The sequence below is a fragment of the Haliaeetus leucocephalus genome, unplaced genomic scaffold (assembly GCF_000737465.1).
Source record: "Haliaeetus leucocephalus isolate CR32 unplaced genomic scaffold, Haliaeetus_leucocephalus-4.0 Scaffold151, whole genome shotgun sequence".
Lineage (NCBI taxonomy): Eukaryota > Metazoa > Chordata > Aves > Accipitriformes > Accipitridae > Haliaeetus > Haliaeetus leucocephalus.
The window spans coordinates 10,512,386-10,530,720 of NW_010972587.1; the positions used below are offsets into that span (position 1 = coordinate 10,512,386).

The 18,335-nt window shown below is 36.0% G+C and overlaps 1 protein-coding gene across 2 annotated transcripts in view; it reads left to right on the forward strand.

Moving 5' to 3' along the window:
* Positions 1-13,370, forward strand: part of TMTC3 (transmembrane and tetratricopeptide repeat containing 3) — a 27,147-nt gene extending 13,777 nt beyond the window's left edge. For both annotated transcript variants that reach the window (XM_010561844.1, XM_010561845.1), the window contains 7 exons: positions 3,341-3,489; positions 5,827-5,947; positions 6,566-6,677; positions 7,402-7,505; positions 8,688-8,857; positions 9,657-9,883; positions 11,408-13,370. In XM_010561844.1, the coding sequence (XP_010560146.1) occupies positions 3,341-3,489; positions 5,827-5,947; positions 6,566-6,677; positions 7,402-7,505; positions 8,688-8,857; positions 9,657-9,883; positions 11,408-12,228 (1,704 nt within the window). In that variant the 3' untranslated portion in view covers positions 12,229-13,370. The remainder of the gene's footprint in view (positions 1-3,340; positions 3,490-5,826; positions 5,948-6,565; positions 6,678-7,401; positions 7,506-8,687; positions 8,858-9,656; positions 9,884-11,407) is intronic.
* Positions 13,371-18,335: the final 4,965 nt, after the last annotated feature.

Below are 18,335 nucleotides of genomic sequence, written 5' to 3' on the forward strand. Positions count from 1 at the left end.
GGAGGGGGGAGGGGGGGAAGTCAAAAGAGAGGGATACAAAATGCAAAAGAGAAGGGAGGTCACAAGTATGCCTGAACGTGTCTTTCTGTATTTGCTGATGTGGATATGGATTTGGTGCTGTACTGCTTGAGAGACAAGACAGAAAAAGGGATTCCTTCTCTCGCTTCCTCATGTGCCAGTGGACATTTCACAGTTCTCCCAAGTACCGTCTCACAGGATGAACTCATTACTGGGAGATGAAAAAGGTGAAGGACTCATTTTCAGTCAGTTTTCATCTGTTTGATACCAGCCATCTCTAGAAAAAATAAACTCGGTAAGTGGGTACATTATGTTTTATTTTGTCTTTTAATTTTTGCCATAGGTTCTAAAATTGTCTTTTCAGAATAACAGAACTAGGAGAGGATAAAACAGATAAAATGCCTTTTTTTTTTTAACCAGCTGACAGTATTAAACTACCAAAAAATGGGATTGTATATTATAAAACAGAACACATGCTTTTACTGGTTGGTGTCATTATGCTGCTTGAAATAATCAGTTATCCTTATATTAGTAAAGGACATGCCCTGGAAACAATGTATGAGCAGCTAAATTCTCTTATGTTTTCTGTTTACTTTATCCCTGTGAACAGTCAGATAACTTGACTGTCGGACTAAGTGACCTTTATAAATAGGTTACACTATACATACTGAAAGTGTTGAGTACTAAGAATAGTACTGATCTAAAATTACTTTGGTGGCTTTTCAGTAGGTTTCAGAATCAAGCTTTGATCATGGCCCTTGTTCACAGAATTTCTTGGGTACAGACATTCCTTTGCTGGCTGGTGAAATTTAATAACAGCTTTTTAGTATCTTTTGGTATTTGCTAAGTGTCCTAAACAAGGGTGCTTTAGCTCCCTTCTGATAAGACAGCACTCCATGCTACTTAGCTGCAAACTTTGGTGGCTTGTTACTGTGCAACTGTCAGGAACAGACAGGTATCCTTAGGGTTCTTGGAGTAAGTTTTTAACAATTTTAAGTGTTGTGCCAAGACATCAGTACTTCTAAATTTAACAATATTTATTTCTCTACTCCCTGTGCTTACACCTCACTCAGGCTTTGAAATGTTTACTTGTGAACTTTTGACTGCTTACTTAGCAGTTCAGATACTCTTCATAGCTTATGGTCATATTTTAGAGTTTTGTCATATGCTTTTTTTCTTCCTGCATACTTTAATGGTTTCTGTCTTTTTTGTTGTGTGTGGTTTTTGTTTTTGTTGTTTTTTTTTAGTTGCCTTGACCAGGATATTTTTTGAATGGAGCCTCTACGTTTGCTGAAGGACTATGATAAAAAGAAAGAATAGATGAACGGAAGAGAAGGCATTTTTATCTGCACTAGGGCTTTGATTCCATTGCCCAAGAAATTGTATTTGAAGGACAGCGTACTAAGGAGAGGCAAAAGGATCTAAAGAGAAGTTCGGCAAAACATTGTGTAACGTTTGTTGTCAGAGGAATTGCACAGAGCAGAACGTGCAAAAATCTTTTTAGTAGACACCTAGATCATAAGCACTCAGTGGAGACCAAGCACTTGCTATATCAGCAGCAGAATCCTTTCCACTCAAACCCAATGGAAAGAATTGGCTCTCACTATACATCTGTTGACCTCATGGAGCTATGCGACCGATGTCCTTACTGTATTAAAACCAAAACAAAAATCCCTGCATTTTTTGAGCAGTAATATAAAACAATAATTTTTTAAAATCTTAAGAGGTGACTTCTTCAAATCAGTTTATCAGAAGATATCATAAAATAAGTTAATTTAAGCCTATCTACAAGCTTTACATTATAAAGCTAGAGTTTATTCACATTGCAGTAAAAACATTTGCAAAACAGCACATTGTTAGCTAAAGGACGCTTTGAACGTGCTTTTGTACTCAGAAATGCATTTGGCTGCTCAAAACAGAATGAAATACAGAATGATACCCTCACTTTCCATAATCCACCCCCAAAAGTGTGAAGGCATTTCCTATGACTAAACTAGAGGACTGGCTTGGGGATAGCATGATGAATCCTGCATTTCAAAAATCTGTCTAGAGTTCTGTATTGAGGCTTTTACTTTTACAGATTGGTAGGTGCTCTGTAAGGAGCACATACTATTAAAATGTAAAGGAGAAAGGGAGAGGAATGTGAAATGGCATTAAATTAAATTTTGTCCCCAAGTAATCAACATATTCTCTATATTGTGCTTGTGATTTCTCCAAGCCTCAATTATGTATTTATTTTCGTGTAGCTTAATGAATTGCTGTGCATCAGCTGAGCTGTGTTAATGATCCATGCACATATTCTTGGCCCCTTGAAATATGAGCTAAAATGTTACTTGGAAGTTTTAAATCAGTGTTGCGTTTTTATATATGAAATCCGAGACTGACTTTCAAACTGGATGTGTTAACTATTTTAGCATGGAAAAAGCAGTTAAAGTTATGTTTAAATCTAGACAGAAGGTGACAGCCAGTTGTATTGAAAATTTCTAGGAAATTCCTCTTTCTCTCTTCAAAGAAACGTTCCATTTCTGTATGGGTTTTGTTTTTTGTAACTTGGAGGCCAGATATTTTGAAATAATTATTTTTTTCTGGTACCAGAGATTATAAAGCTGCTATTTAACAATCACCTAGGACTTAAAGCAAATGGCCATGTCCACTTCCTTTGCAGCAGATGGATTTCTCTGTCTTTTAATAAACACACCTTTTGTTAAGATGTCTGTCACCAACCTAAGAGCTGCAATTATGCAGTTCTTAAGTTCATTGTCATTTTAGATATTTCAGGGTGTACTTAGTGCACTGTCTAAACACTGATGTTTATTCAGTGGCTGATTCTGATTTTTATGTTACTGCTTCACGTTTTTTGCAGAAACTCAATATGCACTTCATTGTGTTGTAAAAACAACTGCTTTATGCATCATATAAGCTGGTATAGATTTTTAATTGTTACAAAAGATAATGTCCAAGGTTCTCAGACTGTCATGGTTTTGTATGTGGAACTCTTATTAAAACATTGTGTTGAATTCGATCCTTTGATCCTAGTCTTTTGTTATACAGCTGCTCTTTTCTGTAGTATAGAAAAGCAAATACACTTGTAGGCCCTTAAGTAAGGAATAGTGTCATTTGCAGGTTAAAACTTGCCGTGTTCAGAATTGTCTCAATGTAAAACAGATCTTGATTTTTAAAAGAAGAAAGCAAAAACCCAAAGATCTACTATGTATGTCTGTTTTTCTGGGATTTTTTTTGTAATTACTTCATAATTTGTTTCTTGGGTACAATTTGTCACTGCCTAATCTTGATTACTGATTCATTTGCGTTTCTTTTCTAGGCCCTCTGCTTAATGGTGCTACCATTCATTCCTGCTTCAAACCTCTTTTTTCCTGTTGGATTCGTAGTAGCAGAAAGAGTGTTATATGTTCCTAGCATGGGATTCTGCATTTTAGTAGCACATGGATGGAAGAAATTATCAAATAAAAGGTAAAGTAGTGTTACCTATGACTGGTTTAACTCATCTCTCTTAATTTCATAAGATAACTGTATTTATAACTGCAGGCTTCCCCGGTAGAGCTCTTACCAGTATGAATTTATTACCTTATAGTTCTTATTCTCTTTCAAGTTCTTAACACAGAGTAATGACCAAGAAACCATTTGGCAGTCGTGTGAACAAATGACATGGAAGTTCTTAGGAGACCAGTGAATTATTCTGAGGGTGTTATAACATTTAATTAAGTATATATACACACACATACATGTATATAGATATGTATATTTTATATATATATAAGCATACATATTAAAAAAAGCCTCAGACTGCACCAAACATTTTTAGAATGCAGTGTAACTTATACATTACACATTGCTACAAAATGAACTTTATGTATAAGCCTAGTAGTATAATCCATCTCTTTTTTTGTAAAGAAATACAAATATTTTCTGTTTAAATCCTAGACATTTTTAAGGATTAGGCAAAAAAATTTCTTGGCGGGATTTGATTTGTACTTTATTCAAAGGTGATTACTCACTGAGGTTTATATAACGCATGTATATCAGTCCACAGCATATTAGAATGTCTTTTACTGATTAAATTTTCAGACATGCCATGCTAGGAGTGGACATCAGAGCCATTCATTATTTGTTAACTAAAGAATTTTTTGGATAACAATTTCTCCTTGGTAAATTCTGCTCTAAAAGCACGTTTTGCATGCACCTTTTTTTTTTCTGTTATCTTCTACATCGATCTGCACGTACCTCCCCCTGACCTGGATGCTTTACCTTTGTTACCCCAATGGCATCCTAATGCTAGTTCAGACAAATGAAAAGGCAGCAATTCCCAGTCTGTGTTGTCTGCAGTCATTAGAGGTGAGGCCTTGCAGTATAACTTAACGCTAACAGATGCTGCCAAAGCTGACAGCACTGGATAATGAGAAACTAGTGATATCTTGTGGGAGTGAGGATAAAGTATTACCACAAGTCGCACTACGAGGCAGTAAAAATAGAAGTGATGTGAAAGAAAGCAAGGAACCAGGAGAGGACGGCTGGGGAGAAAAATTAGGCAGCAGTGTCGTTTACTACAAAATTATTGGAAATCAGCACTCTAAAAAGTCTTGAGAGAGAGAGAATGCTCCTTGCTTTAGAAATGTGTGGAAAGAAAAGACTTTCTCATAAGGATATAGATTACTGTGTATGCCAGTTCTCACTGGTTGCTTTGCTAATGTTTTAGAATTTCTCTCTTAATTCTTCTGTTCTACTTCTTATTTTTACTATCTTTTAAAACCAAGCACAGTAGTCTAAGTGTGTATGGCATTTTGTATATCTTAAAAATGGAAGGAAAAAAAAACCTTTCAGTTTTTAGCAAACCCCTGTGAAGTATAGAGTAGTGTGAACAGCTGTTGCGAAGTCAGGTATAAGAAATAGCTGGCAATGGTGAATAGCTATATGTCTGCTCAAGAATGAGATTTTTAAAAACAAAATTATATTCATAATTGTAAGGAGGCTACTGGTTGTTTAACGTATTTTTTTCATAATTAAATTAGAATTCAGAGATCAAATGACCAGCATGTTAAAGGGTATGTTTTATATCTGTTGTGGTTAAAGTCAGTCATGTTTAAACTCCAGAAAAATAAACTGCATGAAATCCAGAAGATTGTTCCTGACAACCTTGTCAGAGAGGGTGACTTCTGCCCCAATGTGCAGTTTTAAAAATAAAATTGCTGTAAAGACATTAAACCTTTCTCCTGTTTAGATGTGACAGTAGCACTAAGGGTTTATTTGCTTGTGGAAGATTGGGTAGTCTCCACAGCAGACCTCTCTATTAAGATATGTTCTGCAGTGTCAGAAAGATTGGTGATGTGCACAGTAAAGAATTTGTGTTGAATTGACTGATAGGAAACAAAAGGATGGGATGATATTTTAGTTGCTTTTTTCATTTTTTTAACATTTGGTACAGTGTTTTGAAGAATCTCACTGTTTGACATCATGATCATGTTCATTGCCTTAAATTACAGATAAGCTCTAACAGAAGTATAATTTTTGTATATTTTTTGTTTACATTGCATTATGTGGATTGTATTTGTTCTTAAGTGAATTACATAGTGATAACAAAAAACTAGGTATATGTCCAATTTTAAGTTAATTTTGTTATTATTTCCTTTCAAATTTTGGAGTGCACCATTTGGTGATGAGGCAAATAAATTGGAATATACCATTCACAAATATGGTCCTCACTTTATATGCCTCCTAGCGTATGAGATGCTTATTCTAGCATAAATTAGAATTGTTTGTGTGCTTATAACAAATCTTTGTTTTATTTAATAGTGTGCTAAGAAAAATTTCTTGGGTTTGTTTGGCTGCGGTACTATTCACTCATGCCTTAAAAACACTGCACAGAAACTGGGATTGGGAGTCAGAGTACACATTGTTTATGTCAGCTTTAAAGGTACTGTATTCTATTTGAAAAGGATAATGGAAAGTTTGTGTTGCTTTTCTTCTCAAAAAGCTGCAGCAGAGCATGATAAAAATGGAGAGAAATGATGCTTGTTTTGCCACTTTTATTCCTACATTGACAGTGTTAACATCTAATTAGTTGCTTTTGGGAATGCTTTAAAAGCAGTGTGATGCACACATGGGAATTCATGTGCAAGAAATACATGATAATTTTTTCTTGTGTTAAAGCAGTTGCATGTAATCTCATATCTGGATGAAAGCATATGTTTCAGTACAAAAATCTACAACAAGTTTGATGCATAGAATAATTTCTTCAATGTGCATATGGCAGGATAGAATAGTTTGTACAACATCCCATAACAATTATAATGATTTTTAAAATGTTTGGTATATCTAGGGGCAAATAACTTAAAATAAATGGATGTCAAGCAACAAGTTCAATGTAACCATTCTGTATGCAGTGTTTTGTTATTCTTAACATATAGCAGCTTGATGAAATCTGTCACTTGCTGTGCATTTTTACATCTTTTAAGACATAGTTAAAAGAAAATCAGTTGTTATGTAATTTCAGCTTAATACCTTATGCACTGGTATATTTTTCTGGTTTTAGGTAAATAAGAACAATGCAAAACTATGGAACAATGTGGGGCATGCATTAGAAAATGAAAAGAATTTTGAAAGAGCTCTGCAATTCTTCATACAAGCCACGCAGGTGCAACCAGGTAAAAGCTTTGACGTTGCCATTGAATGGCATCTCTGCATTCCTAGTATTTCAGTATGCTTAGCTTACTTAACAAAATAGTCTCAATGATCTGTTTTTCTCCAACTGAGCATCAAACAATGTCATACACTAAGTTAATTGATCCATAGTTTTTGGAAATAAGCTCAAGAGAAATCCTCCAGAAGAGTTTCTATCTATAAAAAGATGCAAAGACTTTCCATTTAAAACGATTATTTGGATGACATTCTTTCTGTGTAATTTCTTATGAAACATAATTATTATTTAATTTTCTTATTTAAAACTAAGGTGTATAAAAAAATGAAAAAATCTAGATAGTATCAAAGTGCACATTTACTCTATTTTACATATTGTTGCAAAAGAAGTTCTAGGTAGTACTGGACAACCTTTCCTTTTTCCTTTAGAAGCCTAATAAATAACCTTCAATTTATGTGTCTGTACTATAGCAAGAGATTAAAGATAGATATGTGAAAGTATGACCTCAGATTTTTTACCATTTCCCAAGTAACTTTATAATCCATCTTTGGTTCATGGCTAAATTATTAGCTTCATAATTAAGATTTAAAATAATATAGAATTGCTTTTTGGTGGTGGTGGTGGTCTTTCTGCAGTACCTGTACTTCATGCTACTCTGAAGGTATAGGTATTTATTTTTGTGATACTTAGTTCATGGAAGTATTTGAAATTTCATTCTTTTCTTTATTAAGATGATATTGGTGCCCACATGAATGTAGGAAGAACTTACAAAAACTTAAACAAAACTAAAGAAGCTGAAGAATCATATATGATTGCTAAATCATTGATGCCACAGGTAATTAGTAACTTTATTTTATCTACCACCACAGGAGGGAACTCTTTCAGACCTATATTCATGATACCTATTTTGTATTTTTCCTGAAGCTCTGTGTTGCTGTATACTTTAAAGTTGTTAGGTTTTTGGTTTTTTTTTAAATCTATCTATTAAAAGAGTGGGTTGTATACAATCGTGGCTGTTAAAAAAAATGCTAACTTGGAACTTCTTCAGTAAAACTATTTTAAGTTACTTTTTTTACTGCTCTGGGGTTTTTTTGCTGAAATTGAGGATATAAAAGAAAGCAGCAGTTAAAAATGTACACCTACAGTTTCTAGTCACAGTGGGTTTATTTTCACTTACAGCAAATACATTGATGATGACTGAGTTCCCAAGAGAAGTCTTAAATGCAGCACTGGAGGTGGGAGAAGGTAGCCGCAGCAGCGACAAAGAAATTCTTTGCCTGAACATACTTTTAAAAACAAGTGCTTTGTTGCCTTTACAATTTGTTAAGTTATATTTATACCTAGCAAATATTACTTATCCTAGCTCTGTAGGAGAAAGAGAGGAATATTTGGGAGAATGTATGAAGGTAACAAAAGCTGTGGGTAAAATGAGGCTGACAACAAAAATCAGCAGTCCCTTGAGTAAAAGTATGGCATTAAAGAGTTTGTATTGTGAAACAGTATGAAGATTCTAGATGGATGAAGTATAAACAGTACAACAGTTGCAGTGTCATTTTCATCTTTCATGACTACTTTTCATCTGCTACATCAGTGGCTGGTAAAATCTTACACTTATCTTAGGCTGGAGGGTTAAAAAAAAAGAATGAAAATGTCTGATAGAATGTCAGTTTAGGCTTTAGGAAATATTCTTTGTCTGAATGGGGAAAGTTTTGCAAGGTCTGGTGTGTTTCTAATGCCTATCTGCATGAGCCTAATTAGGTAGTAGCAGAGCTTAATTAACTGATATGTTAAATATGATATGAGTCATATTTCTTCATAGAATTAAAGAAGAAAAAATATCCTGTTTATATTTTTGTATTATTTTCTGGGAAAGAAGAGTTGCTACTTGTAATCACTAAGAGCCTGCACACTAATGTCCAGTGATACCATAAAACAAATGTGATGAAGAGGAGATCTATATTAATTGTCTTTTATATTTTTACTCATCTGTGTTTGGTACATATATTCTTTTTGATAGATTATTCCAGGTAAAAAGTACGCAGCAAGAGTTGCTCCTAACCATCTGAACGTTTATATTAATCTTGCAAACTTAATTCGAGCAAATGAATCTCGCCTTGAAGAAGCGGATCAATTATATCGACAAGCAATTAGTATGAGGCCAGATTTCAAGCAGGCTTACATCAGCAGGTATCTTTTCTAATTTTAGAGATACATATTCTTGAATAAACATTTATGTATTTGCAGTGCTATGCGTAGTATTTAGTTCATACAGTTTAATTAGTTGCTGGAATTGATTCATTTTCCAAATTAGAAGATGAAGATTTGGGGCAATAATCAGTTATGCATTACAAGCCCTGTTCTTTTAAATTCCTGCTTCAAATGGTGTGTTTCTCCATAGGCTGTGTATTCAAACACTGTAGAGCAAGACGCTTCTGTTCGATTTCTTTATGAATCTCAAACTCAAATTTCTAATCTCCTAGTTTAGTTTTGAACTAAAAAGCTTTTGGTTAGTCTCAATCATGTACCTTGCTTTATCCTTCTTTGTTAAAGGTGGTCCAGAAAATGCAAGACTTAGCTGTCATTTATGTGCTTTATAGTTAAATAGATAAGAGTAATGTAGCTGTAGGTATTGAGGCTTCTGTTCACTATTTTGTTAGTTGTGATTCCCATTGGGACTAAGGGAGGTACAAAGATGCCTGAACTATAGCTGTTGCAGTGTAGTTACGGAGCCAATATCAGGAACCCTTGATCACTTTTTTGTTTTTTGTCCTGCGTATATGTTTGTTGTAAACAGACCTTTGAGAGCTGAAAGCTTTGGGAATGGTATGTAAAGAAGGTCCTGCATTGTTTTGTGTTTGAAACAAACAAACAAAAAACGCTGTTATCTCACGTCTACTGTCTATAGGAGGGCAAACTTTTGAAAAAACTCAACTATTTTCATATTAGTGTGAATAAAAGTTGAAGCTTAAATCTGATTCTTCAACAGGGGCGAATTACTTTTAAAAATGAACAAACCACTGAAAGCTAAGGAAGCTTATCTTAGAGCTCTAGAACTAGACAGAACCAATGCAGACCTGTGGTACAACTTGGCAATTGTTTACATTGAACTGAAAGATCCAACAGAAGCCCTGAAGAATTTCAACCGAGCACTCGAACTCAACCCAACGCATAAACTGGCATTATTCAACTCAGCACTGCTGATGCAGGAATCTGGTATGTTAGTTGTCCCTTATAAATGCAAGTACACAATATTTATATAGGATCCATACTATTTAATTTTTAATGAACTGGTTTAGTTTGGGAAGGCAGAAGTTTGTAGCATCATCAAGGAAGAAACTGTTTATTGTAATAGTCAGCTTTGTAATTTATTGGTAGCATATGGAATTTGTGCAAAATGTATATATACCTTAGCTGATCAGCTGTTTTACAAATATAACATCTTATACCTATGAAGAATAGTGTTACACAAACATCTTCAAAATTGTGCCTATATAATCTTAAAAAAAGCGTATTTAGTAAAATATGTGTAATATCTATGTTTTGCATTTATATTGATTGATTTCATTCTTTGTTGACTAAAAAATATAGCTGACTTCTGTGGGCTTTAAATCTAGTCCTAGGAAATGTGAATGTTTTCATAGGTTCCTCTGTAATACTGCTAATTAGGTCGGATTTTCATGAGTTTATTGTTTTCACATGTATAGCTGCTAGCTGTATGGGTAAGTGTAAGCCTTTCATGAATTCAGGCTGTTGCAAAGAGTATTTGGCAAGTGACTAGTAAGGTTTGTTTCCCTTTTGTTAGGATGGTAAACTACCCCTAAGAAAGAGATAATATGGAGTTGATTGGATCTAATGCAAATGGATTATTCTCCATTTCTTCTCAAATTGTAAGTTAGGTAGTACAAGAAGTGCCTTGTTTCTTGTCTGTAGAAGCACAAGGTGCTTCAAACAAGCAGAAGCATTAGCTATTTACTATTCAATTATTCATACTGGAAGGTGCAGCACTGTTTAAGGAGGTGAAAGAAGGTGGTTAAAATCAGCTTCCTGCTCCCCCATCCTTGAGTAAGTCTGTGCCTGGAATTCCTTACTAAAATATGTTCACTGGAGTATTCAGAAAAATAGCACAGACTACAAGCTAGTCTAGCTAATCCTGGTATTATCAGACAAGATTATTTTATTGTATCTTTTTCAGACTTTGAGGTAAATTAACATATGGGAGTTACAGATTTTATTGGTTTGGTGTTAGAAGATATTTTAGCCTGGCTACCTCTGAAGTCACCCTATGTGATCTCTGTCTTTAAACTCTTTCAATCTATCTTTAACAAAATGAGATCTTCCACTCCAAGTTTGCCTCTCTAAGAGCTGGTTTGTCAGAACTGATGCCTTCTCTGCATTCCATTTGCTCAACCATACATGAAAATAACTTCTGTTAAACTTGTAGAGACACCTTTTGCATCTATTATACCAAACCTAAATATAATTCAACAGATAATAGAATAATGATGCTGACTTTGGCTATGAGTCACCTGTAAGTAGTTTCATTCTGTAAAGAAGGTAGATGTCATTTACTTTTTCTGTTACACAACAATGACAAAAAATAGCATTTTAAGCCCTTTCCCTTTTACAGTTGTATTAAAGATGTTACATTTTAATTTGTATCAAAATTAGCATTTTACAGGCCTGGTCTAAAAATCCTTCAGAGTAAATCTAGAATTAAATGCATTTTCTGTCATTTAGGTGATGCTCGGCTTAGACCTGAAGCTAAACAAAGGCTGTTACATTATGTGAAAGAAGAACCACAGGATGCAAATGGATACTTCAATTTGGGTATGCTGGCAATGGATGACAAAAAGGATATGGAAGCAGAGGCATGGATGAAGAAAGCCATAAGGTTACAGCCAAACTTTCGAAGTGCTTTGTTCAATTTGGCACTGCTTTATTCTCAGACAGCAAAAGAATTGATGGCTTTGCCCATCCTGGAAGACCTACTGAGATACTACCCCGATCATACCAAAGGTCTGATTTTGAAAGGAGATATCCTTATGAACCAAAAGAAGGATATCGTTGGAGCAAAAAAGTGTTTTGAGAAAATTTTGGAACTAGATCCCAACAATGTACAAGGAAAACATAATCTTTGTGTGGTTTACTTCGAAGAACGAGACTTGATAAAAGCGGAAAAATGTTTGGTTGAAACGCTAGCACTGGCACCTCATGAAGAGTATATTCAGCGTCATCTAAACATAGTTAGAAGTAAAATTGCATCACTCGGTGCTACGGAAGAGTCATCGCTTCCAGCAGATGGGACTGCAACTGCAGCTGCAGAAGAAAAAAAAAATTCCTTTCAAAATTTGAAAGAAGTAAAAAATGAGCAGAAAACCACCCAAACAACAGTTGATAACAATAAAGGGCACTCAAAAAATAAGAAACGAACAGAGAAAAACAATATGGACAAAGAGACTCCCAAAAAATCTACAAAAGAAATCAAAGACATTGAGAAAAAGAGAGTTGCTGCTTTGAAAAGACTAGAAGAGATTGAACGTATATTAAATGGTGAATAGTCTTTATCATGTCACAATAGAGTAAGGGGAGAATACTATTTTTAATTGTTGTTTAATATGTGATCCAATTGGAAAGGGGTCTCAGTGCTTTGAAAATAGAAATAAAGTTGCATATCACTTAGCAAGCAGCAAAAGGCATTACAGTGCTTTATATGAGAAAACTGCAACTTTTAAATACAATGGGGGGGTGGGAATCGAAGGATAAAGAGTTGAGAATAATCTTAAATGCAGAATCCTAATAGTGAGAAAATAGCACTCAAAAATCACTGGTAGTCAGGGATGTTCAGTAATGCTACTTTCAAAGAATCAGCTTAAGAACTGAATGGAGAATTAATGGGATAAGCCAGACACTGCTGCTTTCCCCCATATAAATCTGTTTGTATTAACATTATCTACATTTCAGTTTACACATCATCAGTTTAAATCTTTCTAGACCTCTGCTATACATGAAAAAGAGTTTATCTTTCCATTATTTGTTTCCAGAACTTAACAAAGTCATCAAAATGCCACTGGTTGTAGTGTAGGAGGATGCAACAACAGACTAAAATTTTCAGTTGCATTCTAAATATGGAATGATATAGTAACCTTTTAATTGTTCTTTACTTACAATGCTAATGGTTTGTACTGTTTTACCTGATAGAAATCTTATGGTGCTCTTAAGATCTTTAGACTATGCTTTTACTTTTAAAGGAAATGTGTGTTTTTTCTTCAACTGTCTATCATCTGGTTGTTTTTAAAAATGATATAAAAAAGGGTGGTTTTCTCACTTTTTCCCCAGTTCATTGAATGCTGACAAATGCACTTTTGGTCCAGTAACCAGTATGCTATGCAGTAGTCCTTGTTGACTTTGTATCAATGGCTGTGGATTGACTCCTTGGTGTGTAGTAAATTCTTCCTTGTTTATAGCAAACTGGCTTTACTATTTCTGTCATTGGAACAGTATTTCTATTCTCATGACTTTTTACAACACTAATGTAAGCAATGATTGCTGAAGGAAGTGTGATAATAATTAAGCCACTGAATTTAGCAATGTTTAACACAAGGAAACGTAGATAGTATCCTTCCAAATACTAAGTTCTGTTGTTTTGATACTTAGTCATGGGTGTGTGGTTTTTATTAAATATTTATTTTGACTACTAAAATATTCCCATTTATGCTTTTCCACTAACGCATCATTTTAATTTCTTACATGAAATGAAAATCTTTGCAATTTCAGTGTTGCTTTTATCCTTGTGCAATGCATATATTTTTGTTTAAATATACTACCGATTACCTGATGTTTTCCTTAATTATGAGAAAGAAAAGAAGTGTAAGAGCTGGGTTCAGTAATAATTTAATTAATCATTAAATCTGACTCTTACTCTTCATGTTTGGTCTTATTTCATGATGTAGAAGTATTCCTTAGCAACTCTACTGTTTAAACTTAATCCTTTCTGTAACTGCTCGGCTTTCTGCCTTGGGCAGTAATCCAGCTGTAAGATGTAGTGTTTATCTCTGTGGGAGGGATTTTCAGTGGTTGAAGGCCTTGCACAGACTTTTTCTTATTATGTATCATTTGTAATGTTACCACAACAATTGCTTGCATGGTAATAACTGGGGGGGCTGGGGGGGAAGTGGTTTTTTAAAAACATGATTTAAAAGCTGCAGACAGGAACAGATACATGGTGTGCAGCTGTTCTTCATACAAAAGTTTTTAAGTGCTGCTTGTAGTGAAGTGCTCCCAGGAATCTATTGACCACACCTTGAAAATCGCTGTTTTATCTTGTCTGTGAATAACTCGGATACTTGTAGCTAAAATAGCTGGTATGTTGACCTTTATAGAAACTTTAACTTGCATATTAAGTCTTCCGTCCAAACCTTTGTTTTACAAAAGAATTAGTCATTGTTCTAGGTTATACAAAGGAACATTCATTTGAAAATGGAAGGAACTAAGTAGTAAGAAAAGGTACTTTCTGATGGGGCAGGCCAGGATTCTCCTCTCTCTGATATCAAGAGCTCCCAGAGTCCTGTTGCCGCAACACTTTCATTCAGTCTGTAAATTGAAGAGGGGAGTAAAGGCACATTCTCGATTTCTGCGGTTGAGCCTCTGTCACACTGCTCTCATCTTGACCATCCAAGTAGCTCTTCCTTAGGGACTAGCAAGAATTGTTAGATTTATTGATGCTAAGAGGTGCCATCAGGTTTAACTAACTAAAATCATCAGACTAATGTAAGCTGAAGGATGCTGGAGTTAAGTCTTTCAGTCTGTTGTCAGGCACCATGCCCCTTTTGTCTCTTTTAAAGACATTTTAGTAAAAACAAGTATTTTGACTAATGTCAGTGTGCTGAGTTGTATTTAGCCTGTTAGGATGTGTCAACCATATTAAAATTAAACTCAAGTGAGAAAAATGTTCAGTAAATTGAAGTGGCATAACTTCTGAAAAATAATCAAAATAGCATTTGCTCATAGGTAAACTATCAAAGAGAATAATTTTGGCTTTGTCTGCTTGCAGATAGAACAGAATAGTCGACAGGCATTTTCCGCTTTCAATTCAACCTATCTTTTCTCCTCTCCTTGTCATCCTCATGTGCAAGAACACCATAAATGTCATCCCTTTTCAGAACTCCCCATTTCACTAATAGCAAGAACAGGAAACTTCCAAGGATGGGACAGGCATACTAAAATAATTTGTAGCCCTCTTCTCATACAATTCACTGGCAGTGGTTGCTGAAGAAACCTGAAGAGATGTCTTATATCATCTTTGCATACATACACAAATTGTTCAAACTTACATGTACAGCTGCAATAAGCATTTGAAGTGTTATACACATTTGTGCATATAATTTCAGTGCAGACTCATGCATTTTGTCAGATTAATTTTTGGATCTTTTGCAGGTGAGTATATGCATAAAGAGTTAGAGGTAAATACATGTAAAGGTAAGGATTAATTGGATATGCATGCATATAGTTGGGACAACTGGATACTTATGGGTAGTGCAGTTGCAGAAAGATGAGTGCAATTGTAGGTTAGTCTTTTGAGTATGGAAATTTTTTTGTCTGTATTGCACATGAAACATTCTAGGGCTTCATTTTCTAAGTATTGCTCTTTGCATTACAACCAGTTAAAAACATGATCGTTCAGATCTGATTTATTTTTTTTTTGTCTATTGTTTTTTATCAGCTCTGTCAGGGAAATAGCTGGGTATTGTGAAGAATAGGAAACCTTTTCCTACAAACGGGCATGTACAGAGTGTTGGAGAGTGGAGTCACAAAGGATGAAGTGGGACAAATTCTTTTCAATGTGCAGTGCAGTTTGCACATTAGGCAGTACTGGAAGAGATAAAGTCAAGCAGGAGTAAACAGAGGAAGATCGCTGTGGATGGAAGGTTTCATATAAAGAAAAGCAAGAAAACATGCAACACGTGTGTTGCTGGAGCCTTTAACTGAAGGAAATAGGAAGATTTAGATCTCTGCTCAGTTGTGGAGTTACTATGGAAAGACTGCACCTTACTTTGGAATATAACATCAATTTCAGTATATTTAAAAGGAAAATTACATGTAATTAGTGCAGTCTTAGGTAAGTGGGTCTCAGCTTCAACCTGTGAAATAATACCTGCATAGCCGTAAAACCTACAGGGACTTCTCATCCAGCCCCTCATTCCCCTCTGGCTCTCTGGCGTGAAGCAGATGGGCTCCGAAGGTCCGCCTGCTCTGAAGGGGACACAGGTTTGTTCTGTGCCCACGGGATGCAAAAGATGCGCGTGTTCTTTGTTTTCTGGGAGGTATGACAGTACGGTTACTGAGTTCCCCCAAAATGGATTTAAATTGCTGACAGCAGTATGTTTTATTGCTCAGCTGAGCTGTAGGCCTGTGGGGTAGGCAGCCTCATCTTTAATGGGACTTGGAGCAAAGCCCTGACCTGTGAGAAATGTCAATTTTCTGATAGAGGAGTAAGCACTCGCCCAAAGCAAAAGCTGCTGAAACATTTTGGCGCTGTGTGTGCAGGTTGTCCAGCACAACGTCTCAGCAGCTTTCCCTTCCTCACAGCTCTCGGGTGTTCCCAGACCAAGGGGTGCTGAGAGCAGCTCTTCAGGTGCAGTAGTTCAGCCATCTGCCACTTCGTTGTCAGATGAGGTTTTTGCAAGATGTAGCTGTGCCTCGTAGCTGTAGAGCTGCTCACATACCTTCTTCCAGGGTATGGAGTTTTGGGCTGAACGTGCAGGCATTTGTTCCTTCCTGAAGTTTTCTTTGGACAGACTTGATGAAGATCAAAACAATTCTGGGAAGTTAGCAGCCCGCCCCAGGCTCTTGCAAACTTTGCATCCCACAAAAGCACTGGGAAGAGTCCCAATTTGGGTGAGTGTACGTGGCTGGGCTTTTTCTTGCAGAGGCTCTGTAATCCACCTCTGCCTGGCAAAATGTCTGGAACCGCAGCAGAACCTGCTACTCCTGTAGAGTCCTGCTTCAGCCACTGCCGTGTAACCAAAATTACGCTTCTCCGACTTTCAGCCTAGGAATCCTGCTTTGCTTAGACAGAAAGCTTGAGAACGGGAAGGCTGGCAGACACCTCTCCTTCTACCTGTCCTTCACCTCACTTCCATCTCCACACAAAACTCTAACACTCTTCGTATAGTGTTTCAACCGATCAAGAAGAATCTGTCCCCCAAACGTCCAACATAGCTTACAAAAAGGTAAGACATTCCTGCCTGAGATCAAAATAACATAGCTTACTCTGTTACATACGTTACTATGCTACATATTTTATTTTATTTTTTTAAATAATCCTAGATAGATACCATGTTACAGCATTCAGTGAGTGTAAAACTTAAAACTGCTTTCTGCAGTCTAATATTTAGTGCCTGTCTACAAAACAGTGGTCCTGCATGCGGGATATACGTCTCTCTTGTGAGCAGCCAGAAGAAGTTGTGTAAACACATCATCAAACAAAAAGCAATGATGACAAAAATAAAACAAAAAAACCCAAACCAAGACAAAAAAAAACCACCACAGAACTTTCTGCATAATTATCCTGGGATGGGAACAACATAATAAGCTATATAACATTCTTGGGCTAGGAAACAGTTCCAGAAAAACACGTTTAACCTTCCCTGCCACAGTGTCATACTTTCAAAGATTGGTAGAAAGAGAATTGGACTTTATAGGTACCATATACTTTGAACTAAGGAATTCTGTTTAAAATAAAATATTAATATAATGTTAATACTCCAGCATAATGCAAATAACTGTTAGCTGCTACATCCTTTCCAGCATAAGAAATACACTATCAAAAAAAAGTGAGTAAAAAGTCCCTGTTCAGCTGGCGTCTTCACCGGTGCTTGCAGAACTGTAAATGTCTTTTGTTAAACGTCCATACAGAGGCACTAGCTTTCTTTACAGCAAGTTTAGAGGTTACATGCTCGTGTGGGTGAGCTCAGCCTTTTTCAGATGGGGACAGAAACAGAGAAAGAAATGAAATGCTGGGGTTTGTGGGGCTTTGCATGCCAGACTACACCTTGGCATTGTGGAAACGTGTATATATAGTTGCCAATATTTTAGTTACTGGTAGGTCAGCGTAGCGGACAAATTGGTGTATTTGATATTTTGGAGGGTGATACAACTTACAAGCTTTATACGAGGTTATGAATTCTCTGTGTTTTTTCTGCGCTGTAACTGTATGAATGTGAAGCCTTGAAGGATTCCAGGTAGAACAGAAGCGAGCATTAAAATAAAGCATGTTGTTCAGATTTCCTACAGCTATTCAGCATATATGTTTGTTCCTTACGTGTAATTATCAGGGTATTGTCTTTTTAAACGCACATACCGAGGTATTTGTAATTATATGTGTATTCATCCGTGCACAATGAGAGTAGGCGGAGGAGGAAAATACAACAATTACAGGATGTCTTACCAAAAGTAGAAGTCATAAATCTTGATTTTTTAAAATACCATCTTGAACATGCACTCACCTTTATTTCGTTTGCAGTTGTTGACCCAGTCCTACGCTTTTGTTGTACGCGATCGTCGTTAGAGCGCGATGCTGCGGCGCTGACTCCCCAGTACCGAGAGCTGGAGGGAGATGGTGACAACTGGTGCTTGCAGAACGGGGGATCAGTTCTTCTCTCTCAGC